Here is a 15501-nt window from a genome sequence, read left to right as displayed (position 1 = left end):
AATAGAATGTTCTAGGCTGTTCCATGCTGGTGGTGCAAGGTTGGTATTATGTGGAAAGAACTGGGAAAAATTAGAAATCTTGTATGATGCACTTCTTAGTGTGGCAGATCCAAGCAAGGTAAGGCTTTTATATATTTATTCATTGTTTATCCTTCATTCTCAAAAAGGATTGATGACATTAGGAGGATGATATTTTAACTTGCAAAGGAATTGGGTTTAAGTGAGGCAAAGATGTGAAAAATCATCAGCCTTACTCTTCTCCAGAGTCATCAAAGTCTAGTGGCAAAATAGGGTCAAGACAACTGGTGGTGGCCCAGGATGTAGTGAGAGACTTTAGTCTTTTTAAGTTAAGGTTTTTTTCAGGTCTCAGTTTGTCTGGGGAAATATCTATTCAGTAGTTAAAGGTTAGGAAGGAATTCATTCATTCATTCATTCAACAACCATTTTTCTATGCTCATTTTGTGCAAAAGTACTCTTCTAAGTGCTAGGAAAAAGGAGGCAGAGGGGCCAGGAAGATAAAGCAACTTACATAGAGTTATACAGCTAATATATAGCAAGTAATATGTAAAATGCTAAGTATTTTACAATTCCATGATAGCAAATTACAGAAAAGGAGACAATTTGTTTCTTGGAAGAAACTTGCTCACCTAAAAGTTCCTAAGTTAATAAAATAATAGCTCTCATCCCTCTCTATCCCTATTTTGAGTGCTGCATCCTGAGTTTTACAGACTTAACTTTCAACCGCATAATGTCTTTAAAGCCTGAAGTGTAACTTTTTAAAAATTGTTATGCTTCAGGATGACAAATCTTAAAACTTTGAGGGTAGGTTTAATTTTCATCTGTTTAAATATCAAAAATTCATTGAGAGTCAAATGTACTGAATAAGATGGGTAACCAAGTTAGTTGATCGTTAGAAGAATCAAAAAATAAGACATTGTGATGAGATCAATTAGTTTATATATGATTGGCAAATTATCTCTCATGGAAAATCTCAAAGGAGACATCCAAATATAAAGTCTAACAATAACCAAAGTAATTTATTTGCCAATTTCCTACTCATAAAGTTTACATTGAAAATTTAACAACTGGTTCTCATTGAGTACTAGTTGGCTCTAATATGCCTCTGGATATAAAGGAGAAAGTCCCATATAGGAAATAATGAAATTTAGGTTTATTTCTGGCTTTTCCACTAATCTACCGTGTTATTTTAGACAAGTTAATTTTCTTCTTTGAGTTTTGTTTGCCTCCTGAAAAAAAATCAGTGGCTGAACTAAATGAATGACTTCTTGTTCTGATAGTATATGATTCTAATAGCATCTGGCATTCACATGTTATCTGCTTCCCTGACCTCTAAAAACAAAAAACTTTAATCTTCTCCCTCTTAACAATCATTTCTGACTCTGTTATCTCCATGTTGATTTATGTCACCTCTTGACTTTCATTATTTTAAAAAAATTATTTAATAATATTTTTTTAATTTTATGAATTACATTTTTTTGAAAATTAATAATGATTCAAGAAGAGACAATGAAACCTTCCTCTTTCCTCTGGGTAGAAAGCAAGGGGTCAACTGGGTCAAACTGTTAGGTAAGGTCAATAAATCAGATATTTTTGCCTAACTGTTTTCCTTTGTTAAAAGATCATATTTGATTTGGAAGAGATAGGAATTTTCAAGTTATAAGCATTCAATAAAACCATTTTTAAAAAAGAATATTGTTCTTTAATCTCCAGGTTACTACCAGACACATATTTATTATCACTAATCACTCAAAGGACAGAACTAGATGGAAGTTACAAGGAGACAGCTCTTAGCCCAATATAAAGGAAAAAATTTCTAACCTTATACAAAAATAAAATGGACTGTCTTGGGAAGGAGTGAGCTCTCCATCACAGGAATCAGAGGCCGAATGACCATTATCAGAATATTACAAGGATTACTTCCTCACATACAGATTGGACTAGTATATCACTCTAATCACTTTCAACTCTGAAATTCTGTGGTAGAACAATGAATTTGGAATCAGGAAGCTTGAGTTCAAGTCTTCATGACCACACTTACTAAATATGTTAACTGTGGGAAAGTTTTTTAACTTTTGATTGCCTCCAAGAAACTCTTTAAGATTGCAAATTATACATGACTAATATTGAATTATGTTATGCAAGACTACACATGTGTAATCCATATCAAATTGTTGGCCTTCACAAAAAAGAGAGAGGGAGAAAGGGAGGAAGAGTATTTGAAGCTCGAAATGTAAAAAAAAACAAATTTTAAAAATTGTTTTTATGTGTACTTTGAAAAGTAAATAAAAAGACTATAAATTACTGCATTGATGGAAAAAACTGCATTTCTTCATAGGAGTTCATTACATTGAATAAATTATAATTCTGAACATCACAATAAGAAAAACAAAAATAAAAACTTGTTGGAAGGCTTAATAATCTATAAAGCATTATAGAGAGATGAACTATATGTATGACTTATGGTGAAGTATCTGTCTCCTTAAAGTCCAGCCATACTCTATGGATAAAAACACTTAGTCTCTCCTGAGAAACCATCCCCATGCTGATCCTATCCTTCTGGTTTGTTCATCAGACATTTACACCAAAGTTGGTCCTGTTGGATCTCTCAGACATCAGCTGTGTCCAGGATGTTGCCAAAGAAATCTTAGATTGCTATGGTTGTGTAGACATTCTAATTAACAATGCAAGTATGAAAGTGAAAGGCCCTGCACAGAATATCTCCCTGGAACTTGACAAAAAGATCATGGATGTCAACTACTTTGGACCCATCACATTAACCAAAGGTATTGTGGCAAAGATCTTCTCAGTCTTTGATTCTCAGGAAATAGCTCTTTATTATGGGCAGCTTGGTGACTACACATTTCCTCCTTCCTTTGGAGACCATACCAGTTTACAGGGTAATAAAAGACTTTAACATGATATCCTACAATATCAGGTGTGCACATCCAATGTGATAGAAAGGAATTCAGAAGCTCTAAAATCTACTCATAGCTCTACCATTAGCTTGTTGTCAGTCTTTTCCATTTCTAAAATTAAAAGATTTGACTAACTATCTTCAGCCTTCATATTGTGATTATTTTCATCCATTTATTCATTCAACAAACATTTATTAAATGACTACCATAGATACCAATGTAGACATGGAGGTAGATAAAAAGATAATTAAGATAAGTTTCCTGGAATTTACTTTTGAGCATAAGTAACATAATATAAATCATCATTTTGAGTAATCAACATGGATGTGCACATCAGAGATCCATAATTTTATTTGGGAACTCTAATAGCCAAAGCAGATCACATCCCATCTATAAGATGGTAGATATGCCTTAGAGAGTTTATGAAGGTTCAGAGAGATTGTGAATTACCCATAATGACACTGCTTAATAACATAAGAGATGGAATTTCAATCCATGTCTTCCTGACCCAGAAATAGATTAGATGGTAAAATCATGTTAGATAGATTCATAACAGGTTGAATGGCCACTTTCAAAGAATATATTCTATGTCATATAAAATTCTATGTCACTATGGTCTCTATTGGAATATGCCTTGGATCTGTGTAATATCTTTTAACACTGTCTGGGTAAAGGCATGGATGATGATGGCATGCTCATCACATTTGCAGATGACATAAATCTGGGAGAAATAGTTATACAGGGAATGATAGGATCAGGATCTAGAAAGATCTTGACAGCCTAAATGATTAATTAGAAATTAAAAAATTAGGGAGTTATGTAAAATCTTACCCTTTGGATAAAAAAAAATCACCTTTATAAATACAAAACAAGAGTGGCATTGTTAGGTAGCAGTTTATCTTATAAAGCTTTAGATTTTTATCACTCTTCAGATGATATGATGGTATATTTAGAGAACCCTAGAGAATCAACTAAAAAAACTAGTAAAAGCAATTAACAACTTTAGCAAAGTTTCAGGACCAACAAAGTCCAGCAGCAAGAGGTACAAAAAGAAATTACATTTAAAATAACTGTTGACATTGTAAAATATTTGAGAGTCTATCTGCCAAGATAAAGCCAGGAACTCTATAAACACAATTACAAGACACTTTCCATACAAATAAAGTAAGAACTAAACTATTAGAAGAATATCAAGTGCTCATATGTAGACCAGCTAATATAATAAAAGTGACAATTCTACCTAAATTAATCTATTTATTCAGTGCCATACCAATCAAACTGTCAAGAAATTACATTATAGAGCTAGAAAAAAATAACAAAATCCATCTGGAATAACAAAAGAACAAGAATTTCAAGAAAATTAATGAAAAAATGCAAAGGTGTTCTCACTGTTTGGTCATCAAAACCATTTGGTACTGGATAAGAAAAAGAGTACTTGAGCAGTGGAATAGGTTAGATTCACAAGACACAAAAGTTAATAACTATAGTAATCTAGTACTTGATAAAGCCAGATTCCAACTTCTGGGATAAGAATTCACTATTTTCCAAAATTCTTGGGGAAAATGGAAAATAGTATTGTAGAAACTAGACACTGACCAACATCTAACATCCTATACCAAGATATAAGGTTGAAATGAGTTCATGATTTAGACATAAAGGGTGATACTATAAGCATATTAAGAGAACAAGAAATAATCTATCTCTCAGATCTGTGGAGAGTGAAGGAATTTATAGCCTAAGAACTAGAGAACATTATGAAATGCAAAATGGATAATTTTGATTATATTAAATTTAAAAGGTTTTGTACAATATAGACAAGAGTAGAAGGGAAGTAGAAAAATTGCAAAGATTCTGATAGAAGCTTCATTTCTAAAATATTTAGAGAATTGACTCAAATTTATAAGAATACAAGCCATTCACTTTTCCTTAAAATAATCAGTAGCATCTATTTAAAACCAGCAGTAAGCATCATATATAATGGGGACAAACTGCAACCATTCCCAATAAAATCAGGAGTGAAACAAGGTTGCCCATTATCACTGTTACTATTTAATATTGTATTAGAAATGCTAGCTTTGGCAATAAGAGTTGAGAAAGAGATTAAAGGAATAAGAATAGGCAATGAGGAAACCAAATTATCACTCTTTGCTGATGATATGATGGTGTACTTAGAGAACCCCAGAGACTCTACTAAAAAGTTATTAGAAACAATCCACACCTTCAGCAAAGTTGCAGGATACAAAATAAACCCACATAAGTCATCAGCATTCTTATATATCACTAACAAAACCCAACAGCTAGAGTTACAAAAAGAAATTCCATTTGAAGTAACTACTGATTGTATAAAATATTTAGGAAACTATCTGCCAAGGGAAAATCAGAAACTTTATGAACAAAACTACAAAACATTTTCCACACAAATTAAGTCTGATCTAACCAATTGGAAAAATATTAAATGCTCTTGGATTGGGCGAGCAAATATAATAAAGATGACAATATTACCTAAATTAATCTATTTATTTAGCGCTATACCAATCAGACTCCCAAAAAACTAATTTGATGACCTAGAAAAAAATAACAACAAAGTTCATATGGAAAAACAAAAGGTCAAGAATTTCAAGGGAATTAATAAAAAAAAAAATCAAATGAAGGGGGCCTAACTGTACCAGATCTAAAATTATATTATAAAGCAGCAGTTACTAAAACCATCTGGTATTGGCTAAGAAATAGACTAGTTGATCAATGTTAGGTTCAAAGGACATAACAGCCAATAACTAATAATACAGTGTTTGACAAACCCAAAGACCCCAGTTTTTGGGATAAGAACACATTATTTGACAAAAATTGCTGTGAAAATTGGAAATTAGTATGGCAGAAACTAGGCATTGACCCACACTTAACACCGAACATCAAGATAAGGTCAAAATGGGTTCATGACCTACGCATAAAGAATGAGATTATAAATAAATTGGAAGAGCATAGGATAGTTTACCTCTTAGACCTGTGGAAGAGGAAGGAATTTATGATCAAAGAAGAACTAGAGATCACTATTGACCACAAAATAGAAAATTTTGATTATATGAAATTGAAAAGTTTTTGTACTAACAAAACAAATAAGGACAAGATTAGAAGGGAAACAATAAACTGGGAAAACATTTTTACCATCGAAGGTTCTGATAAAGGCCTCATTTCCAAAATATATAGAGAATTGACTCTAATTTATAAGAAATCAAATCATTCTCCAATTGATAAATGGTCAAAGGATATGAACAGACAATTCTCAGATGAAGAAATTGAAACTATTTACAGACATATGAAAATATGCTCCAAATCATTATTAATCAGAGAAATGCAAATTAAGACAACTCTGAGATACCACTACACACCTGTCAGATTGGCTAAAGTGACAGGGAAAGATAATGTAGAATGTTGGAGGGGATGTGGGAAAACAGGGACACTGATACATTGTTGGTGGAATTGTGAATACATCCAGCCATTCTGGAGGCAATTTGGAACTATGCTCAAAAAGTTATCAAACTGTGCATCCCCTTTGATCCAGCAGTGTTTCTACTGGGCTTATACCCCAAAGAGATACTAAAAAAGGGAAAGGGATCTGTATGTGCCAAAATGTTTGTGGCAGCCCTGTTTGTAGTGGCTAGAAGCTGGAAAATGAATGGATGCCCATCAATTGGAGAATGGTTGAGTAAATTGTGGTATATGAACATTATGGAATATTATTGTTCTGTAAGTAATGACTGTGTAATCCCCTTCTCCCATCATATGGCTTTCTGGCTGATTGGTCATGTCTGGGTCCTGGACTTCTAGGCACTCTCTGGGTGCACCATTGGCTGCCATCATGCCCCAAGTGTTTTTTGCCTTGGGCCCTGGGGCTGGGCCCCTCATCCTGTTTCCCTGAATCTGTCTGCATTCTGAGGCCCAATGGAAGCCTCTGTTGCATTTTGGACATGGGGTTTGGGGTCTTGTTCTCCCACCTTGTTTTCCCATTCTATCTCTATACCAACATTGAGCTTTCAGATGTCCTACTTTTCCACACTGAAAGCATCTATGAGTCTCTCTGGAAGTCCCTTGCCAGGAGGGATGAATACAAAGAGGATTGGCGAGACTTACATGAACTTATGCTAAGTGAAATGAACAGAACCAAGAAATCATTATATATCTCAACAACAATACTGTTTGAGGATGTATTCTGATGGAAGTGAATCTCTTCGATAAAGAGAGCTAATTCAGTTTCAATTGATCAAGGATGGACAGAAGCAGCTACACCCAAAGAAAGAACACTGGGACATGAATATAAACTGCTTGCATTTTTGTTTTTCTTCCCGGGTTATTTATACTTTCTGAATCCAATTCTCCCTGTGCAACAAGAAAACTGTTCGGTTCTGCACACATATATTGTATCTAGGATATACTGTAACCTATTCAACATGTAAAGGACTGCTTGCCATCTGGGGAAGGGGGTGGAGGGAGGGAGGGGAAAAATCGGAACAAAAGTGAGTGCAAGGGATAATGCTGTAAAAAATTACCCTGGCATGGGTTCTGTCAATAAAAAGTTATTTAAAAAAAAAAAAGAATACAAGCCATTCTCCAACTGATATATGATAAAAGGATATGAACAATTTTCAGATGACGAAATTAAAACTATTGCTAGTCATATGAAAAAATGTTCTAAATTACTATTGATCAGAAAAAAATGCAAATTAAGACAAGTCTGAGGTATCACTTCACACGTGTCAGATTAGCTAAAATGGTAGGAAAAGAAAATAAAAAATGTTGGAAAGGATGTGGAAAGACTGAGACACTAATACATTGTTGGTGGAGTTGTAAACTGATCCACCATTCTGGATAGCAATTTGAAACTATGCCCACTCTGTATCCTAAAGAGATCATAAAAAAGGGAAAAGGATCCACATCTGCAAAAATGTTTGTAGTAGTCCTTTTTGTAGTGGCAAGGAACTAAAAACTGAGTAGATGCCATAAGGTGGGGAATGACTGAATAAGTTATGCTATGGAATATTATTATTCTATAAGAAATGATCAGGAGGATAATTTCAAAAAGGCTTGGAGATAATTTCTAATGATAAGTGAAATGAATACAACCAGGAGAACATTAAATATAGCAACAAGATTATGCCATGATCAACGCTAATGGGCATGGCTTTTTTCAACAATGAAGTGATTCAGGCTAATTCTAAGAGACTTGTGATAGAGTGAGTCATCTGCATCCAAAAAGAGGACTGTGGGGAATGAATGTGGATCACAACAAAGTATTTTCACCTATTTTGTTGTTGTTTTCTTGCTTTTTTTTTTCCTTTCTCACTTTTTTCCTTTTTGATCTGATTTTTCTTATCTGCATGATAAATATGGAAATATGTATAGAAGAATTCTACATATATAATATATATTGAATTACTTGCTGTCTAGTAGAGGGGTCAGGGAGAAAAGAGGAAGAAAAATTTGGAACACAGTTTCACAAGGGTGAATGTTGAAAATTATCTTTGAATGTATTTTGAAACAAAAAGCTATTATTAATTTTTTAAAGCTCTAGGTTTTAATGGACTGATGGTTCACTATGAGTCAGAGGTATGATTAGGCAGCCAAAAAAAGACAATCCTATTTGGGGCTATAACAGAATTACAGTTTTCCAGGAATAGGGAGGTGGCAAACCCACAATACATAGTTCTTGAAAAACTTCATCTGGAGAATGTTCTTCAGTTTTGAACATTAAGATTTAAGATGAATATTTTGATAAACTGGAGATTTTCCAAAAAAGAGCAATCAGGAGAGTGGAGGGTCTTGGATCCATCCATAAGAAAACTATTGAAGAAATATGGATTGTTTAACCTGAAGATAAAAAAGAATCCAAAGGAATGCAAGAGCTATTTTCAAATATTTTAAATGCTATTTTGTGGAGGAAGAATTTGATTTGTTCCGCTTGATCTCAGAACTAGGAGAAGTAAATAGAAATTGCAAAGAGGACAATTTGGGTTTAATATCTAGAAAAACTCCTTAACACTCAGAACTATCAGAGAGTGAAATGAACTACCTTGACTAGTGGTGAGTTCTCCTTTTTTGGAGATCTTCAAGTTGTGGTTTAACTATTTATTAGACTTTTATTGAGAATTCTTTTCATTTATAAGTTAGGCAAGAATGCCTCTAAGGTTCCTTCCAACTCTAAAATTCTATGAGTATATAATTATTACACATTACTTCCATCTGTGCAATTGATGATCCAGACATACTGCCCAACACTTTGCCTTTGGGCTGGCTGTCTTGCTCTCTCCTTTCCTTTCTCCCTCCCCATACCCATCCTCTGTGCCTCAAATGTTCTACCTTCACTCTGATTTTGCAAGAACCCATTCACCATCTTCTACAAATGGCCTTTCCTGATTCCCCAGAGCAATTAGTACTCAAGATACTTTTCATTTGATTTGTATATGCTTTGAATGCATTTGTGTAGATGCATATTGCCTCTTCCCTCCCCCAATTCAAACATAAGTTCCTTGAGTTAGATATTGTTTTGCTTTGGCCTTTATATACATAGCATTTAATACTAGCACCTGGAAGTTTCAGGAAAAACCTCAGGGAATAGAGCTTGAGTGAAAGATAGACTATGGAAAGTTAAGGAAGTGGAACCTAGAATGATGTTTAGTGGGAAGAGCGTAGCATGCATGGAGAGAAATTTAAAATAAATCTGGAAAAATGGGCTGGAGATAGCTTGTAAGGGCTTTTAAACCAAGAAGAGGAGTATGTATGTTATCCTAGAGTAATGAAGACCACTGGACTTTTCTGAACAGGTAAATGATGTAGAGCAGTGGTAATGTTAGCAATCAATTAACCAACATTCTTTAAGAATGAACTATGTGTCTAGGCAGCATCATTCATTGCATTCTGAAAAGCTGAAGTTCTTAAGGGACCCATGAATTTGTTTGGTTTTGGTGAAGGGTTTTTTATATAACTGTATTTCACATAATTGGTCCCCTTTGTGATATTATGCATTTTATTTCTTTTTTTTTTCCTCAGGAGTATTCCAACCCTCTAAATACATGCAAAGACAGCTTCCAACACTCACGTCTGCAAGATTCTGTGTTCCAAACTTTCTCTCTCTCTCCCCTGCTCCATTCCCCTTTCCAAAGCAGCAAACAATGCAACACAGGCATGTACAATACTCCTAAATGGCACGTGTACAATATTCCTAAAGATATTCCCATATTTGTCATGTTATGCAAGAAAAATCAGACCAAAAGAAGAAAAACCATAAGAATGAAAAAGCATGCAAACCATAATAAGGCAAAAATGCCATGCCTCAATCCATACTCAGTCTTCCTAATTCTCTCTCTGGATGTGGATGACATTTTTTTTAAATTTTCAATAAAGGTTTACTAAATAAAGGTTTACTAAATAACTTATGTGTGACATTTTCTCCAGAGATCTATCATATCTAATTTTTCTAGTATTCTATTTACCTCTTTGACTTCTTTCTTATTTATTTTGTGGTTTGATTTATCTAATTCTGAGAGTGCAAGGTTGAGATCTCCCACTATTAAAGTTTTGCTGTCTATTTCTTCTTGCAGCTCTCTTAATTTCTCTTTTAAGAATTTAGATGCTACACCACTTGGTGCATATATGTATAATATAGATAGTGTTTCATTATCCATGCTACCCTTTAACAAGATATAATGCCCTTCCTTATCTCTTTTAATTAGATCAATTTTTGCTTTAGCTTGATCTGAGATCAGAATGGCTATCCCTGCTTTTTTGACTTCACCTGAAGCATAGTAGATTTTGCTCCAACCTTTTACCTTTAACCTGCATGTATCTCCCCGCTTCAGGTGTGTTTCCTGTAAACAACATATTATAGGATTCTGGTTTTTAATCCATTCTGCTAACCGCTTCCTCTTTATGGGGGAGTTTACCCCATTCACATTTATGGTTAAAATGACCAATTCTGTATTACTTGCCATCTTGTTAACCCCAGTTAATGCTTTTCTCCTTTCTTTCCCCTTACCCCCCTTCCCAGTATTAAGCTTGTGATCACCACTTGCTTCTCACAGCCCTCCCTTTTTAGTATCCCTCCCCCTGCCTTAGAGATCCTCCCCCTATCTTACCCCTTTCCCTCCCAGTTTCCTTATTCCCTTCCACTTAGCTTATTCCTTCCCTTTTCACTTTCCCCTTCTCATTTTTCAATGAGGTGGGAGAAGTTTCACTATATAATATAATTATTAATATACCACATAAGTTATTTAGTAAACCTTTATTGAAAATTTTTAAAAAATGTCATCCACATCTAGAGAGAGAATTAGGGAGACTGAGTATGGATTGATAAATAATAATATAATATGTTATATTATATTATTATATATTATATATTATAATATTATATTATGTATAATATATAATAATGCCCACATCCCCTCCAACATTCCACATTATCTTTCCCTGTCACTCTAGCCAATCTGACAGGTGTGTAGTGGTATCTCAAAGTTGTCTTAATTTGCAGTTCTCTGATTAATAATGATTTGGAGCATATTTTCATATGTCTATAAATAGTTTCAATTTCTTCATCTGAGAATTGTCTGTTCATATCCTTTGACCATTTATCAATTGGAGAATGGTTTGATTTCTTATAAATTAGAGTCAATTCTCTATATATTTTGGAAATGAGGCCTTTGTCAGAACCTTTGATTGTAAAAATGTTTTCCCAGTTTATTGTTTCCCTTCTAATCTTGTCTGCATTTGTTTTGTTTGTACAAAAACTTTTCAATTTGATATAATCAAAATTTTCTATTTTGTGGTCAATAGTGATCTCGTGGATGGCATTTTTTTATCCCAAGTCGATTGGAATTGCTTTGGATCACTAAGTCTATCATAGTTGATCAGAATCTTGCTGTTCCTATGCTTACTTAATCATTATCAGTTCATATAAGTCTTTCCAGGCTTTTCTGAAATCAGCCTGTTCATTGTTTCTTAAAGAACAATAATATTCTATTACATTAACATATGATAACTTATTCAGACAGTCTTCAATTGAGGGATACAAATACAAAGAAAATGAAGAATTTTTGTTTTTAAAGGAAAGACCACTGGACCAGGAGTGAAGACGCAAGCTTGATTCATGCTCTGACACTCACTATTGTATCATCTTGCAACATTTTAGATGTTATATACTTTAACACAAATACTACTGGCTCCCTCCATTTATTCATTTATTCATCCCCATGCTCCCATTCATCAATCATTTTCATTTGAATTAACAAATCATAAAAAAAAAAAATTATCCTGTTACTGTTCTTCCACAGACTCCTGGCCTTCATAGCCTGTGACACTGCTAGGGCAAAAGTCTTGCATTAATCTATACTTATAATCATGTGGTAGATACCATTAATTCTTAATTCAGGCTTCACCTTAATTAAAGAGACAAGACAGGGGAAAAGAGAATTAGAAGGGTTTATTAAAAATACATCAAGGTAGCAACAACCAAGTGGGTTGATTACTAGAGAATAACCAGTATTTCAAGATGGAGCCAACTTTTATTGATAATTTCAATCATGAGATAAAGACAATTCTGATAGGTCCAGGTCAACCAAAGGGGATATACATCTCAGTTCCTCCTCAGTTGTCTATGTACAATGTTTAATAAGTACAAACAGGTGAGGAATAACTTGCTAAGATGAATGGTTGCAATCAGTGTAACACCATACCATGATTAATAAGCAGGATAAGCAAAATAGGAAACAATGAGTCATTGAATCAATATAACTTTCAATAATACTTGCTAATAGTGTGATCCTGGGCAATTCACTTAATTTCTCAGCCTCAATGTCCTTATCTGTAAAACAAAGATAATAATGAGATAAACTATGTAAAACAGTTTGCAAAATTTAATGTGTTATATAAATGCAAGCTTTTGCTTGTGAGGCAGTATCACAATGTATTGGGAAATGTACTGGGTGTGGTATCAAAATGGGCTCCATGATTTATTATATGACTTTAGTCAAACCATCTTGATGAGGTTAGTGGAATGCAAAGAATTGTAGGAACCTGCAGGTCCAAGGTGAAAGAATTCTGACCCTGAAATAATAGACTGGTAAAAGGAAGTTTATTGGCACTGAGAAGTCAGCTTTTGCTAGGAGACTGACTTCTTCAGGGGCAAGGTCCTGACAGAGGAAATAAGGATCCTAGCAGAAAAATCCTGGGAGAGAGATGGGTTAACACTGAGAAGAGAATGTCTTCACAGTGGGCAGGGGTCCTCGCAGGCAGCTATGCCAAAGAAGGCTCCCTTGGCATGGCATGATTCTTGCTTTTAGGCCTCTGCAAAGAAATGAGCCCCCAAATTGTCCATTAAATAGGAAATCTGAGACTGAAGTTTCAATTGAATGAAATTACTTCAATGTTGTCTCTGCCCTCAGGCCTAGATTTCCAATTGAATAATACCACTTAAGTTTGAACTAAGTCCTGATCTAATTTTCAGCTCAATAGAGGGTGCAGTTACTCAATAGAAATATCAGGTCCAGATCTCCAGCTAAATGTGACCACTTATCTTCAAGCTAAGTAGGGAGTGATCCTGGGCCAATCTTAATGAAACCACTTAACTGCCCAGTTAAAGTTAAAGGTAGGTACCTGCAGGAGAGTTTCAGGGCTCACCCCAAAAGTCAAGGACAATTTCAGAGTTTCCCCATCAATCTTATCTTTGCAAGGTTTAATTTCCTTATTGTGACATATAAAAAGTTCAAAACATAACTTCTGAGTAATTATCAATCATTTTATTTATTATAAATACAAATAGTTAAAAAGAGAATTGCTTTCTCTTGTAAACCAAAGATGAATTATGGAGGTCAATCAATACTTATGTGGCCTTGGAAGAGTGAGTGTTCTTAGAGAGATAGAAATCAACTCTTATTGGTTAACAATTGATGAGAGAATAAATATTATAATGGGAGAAGGACTTATTCTAATGAGGGATTGGGGACATTATTCTAATGAAGAATAGGGGACTTTGATTATATCACTAACAACAAAAAAAGGCTCATCTCAAACCAGACTACTGCCACATCAGGGTAATCTATACAAAGGATCTATCCTCCTCCCATTTAATGAACAATGAACAAGGGTGGGGTATGAATTCCATCTAGAAAAGATGACCTGGGTGGGATAATTTGGGGGTAAAATCAGATATGTCCTTGACAGACTGGGCTTTGAATAAAGAAACAGAAAGGGAAAACTTTCATCTTAATTTTATAATTAGTTATTGATATAAGAAAAAATAATCATCATTTCTCTCATTATCAATAGAAATAATGAGACTTGCCCAACTTAATAAACAGCATTGATGTGAGGATAAATATACACATATAAAAATATATGTGTAAGGGTAAACATAGATTATATAAATATTATTAGATGATCATTTCTATTATTACCATTTTACATCATCATTTACAAACTTTAGACTTCTTCCTAAGCAAACTACAATTGTATTTTTCCCTTTTTCTTCTCTATGTGACATCACTGATGATTTATGGTGAACACTTTTGGGCAAATAATCTTGAATGTGAGAAATTACTGTACCATAAGTATGAGAATTTATTAGGGTTCAAATTCTATGTTATCATCAGTTGTGTTCAACTCTTTGTGACCACATTTGGAGTTTTCTTAGCAGAGATACTAAAGTGGTTTGCCATTTCCTTCTTCAGTTCATTTTACAGTTGAGGAAACTAAGTTCAAAAGGGTTAAGTGATTTGTCCTGGGTCAGTTAGTGTCAGAGGCTGGATTTAAACTCTGGTCTTCTTGACTTAAGAACTGGCATTCTATCCACTGCACCCACTCAGCAGCCAAATTCTATGCAGCCAGTCAATTAGAGGTATACAGATTAGATGCTGAGACCTTTTTTCTCAGCATAGGGAATAAATTTTAATTAAAAATCCTTTGGTTATGGAAAATAATAATTCATTTTTCTACAATGTTCTAAGATTTACAGCTAAGGACCTAGTTGTTACCAATTGTCATTTTGGAAACTAGTTGAATGCCAATATCCTACTTTTTAAAAAAAAAAGACCTTAATGTAGAAATTTTTAATCAGTGAATGAATCTATGGGATAAATTTATCTTTCCTTCTTTATTGGAAGGGGGGGAAAATTACATCTTCATTATTACTACGCTTTAGCTGTAATTTATTATTTTCTTCAATTATATAAAAACATTGTTTTGAGAGAGGGTCCATAAGCTTTAACAGACATGATCAAAAAGGAAAAAAAAAAAGTCAAGAACCACTGCCTTAAGATATTACCTCTCTTAAGGATATTAGCACAGAATAGGAAAGTCTCCACTGTTTTGTATGAGTCTGGGAGTTTTCACAATGATTTCTAAGACAGATGAGAGTGTTTTTGTGTGTGTATATGTGTTTTTAATGTAAGGAAGAGAAATACAAAACTTCTTGTAAGATTTTGTATTTCAAATTTTTCTTCCTCTCTTTCTTACCTCCCTCTTCCCAAGAGAGCAAACCATCTGATATAAATGATACATGTGCATTTTTAAAAATCATTTTTCC

At 34.0% G+C, this 15501-nt stretch overlaps 1 protein-coding gene across 1 annotated transcript in view; it reads left to right on the top strand.

Moving 5' to 3' along the window:
• Positions 1-15501, top strand: part of DHRS7C (dehydrogenase/reductase 7C) — a 45284-nt gene that overhangs the window by 15191 nt on the left and 14592 nt on the right. The window contains exons 3-4 of the mRNA XM_051995545.1: positions 6-118; positions 2594-2804. Of these exons, the coding sequence (XP_051851505.1) occupies positions 6-118; positions 2594-2804 (324 nt within the window). The remainder of the gene's footprint in view (positions 1-5; positions 119-2593; positions 2805-15501) is intronic.

Source organism: Antechinus flavipes, chromosome 4 (assembly GCF_016432865.1).
Source record: "Antechinus flavipes isolate AdamAnt ecotype Samford, QLD, Australia chromosome 4, AdamAnt_v2, whole genome shotgun sequence".
Lineage (NCBI taxonomy): Eukaryota > Metazoa > Chordata > Mammalia > Dasyuromorphia > Dasyuridae > Antechinus > Antechinus flavipes.
The sequence above is the reverse complement of the archived record's forward strand: the minus strand, read 5'-3'. Positions and strand labels throughout refer to the sequence as shown.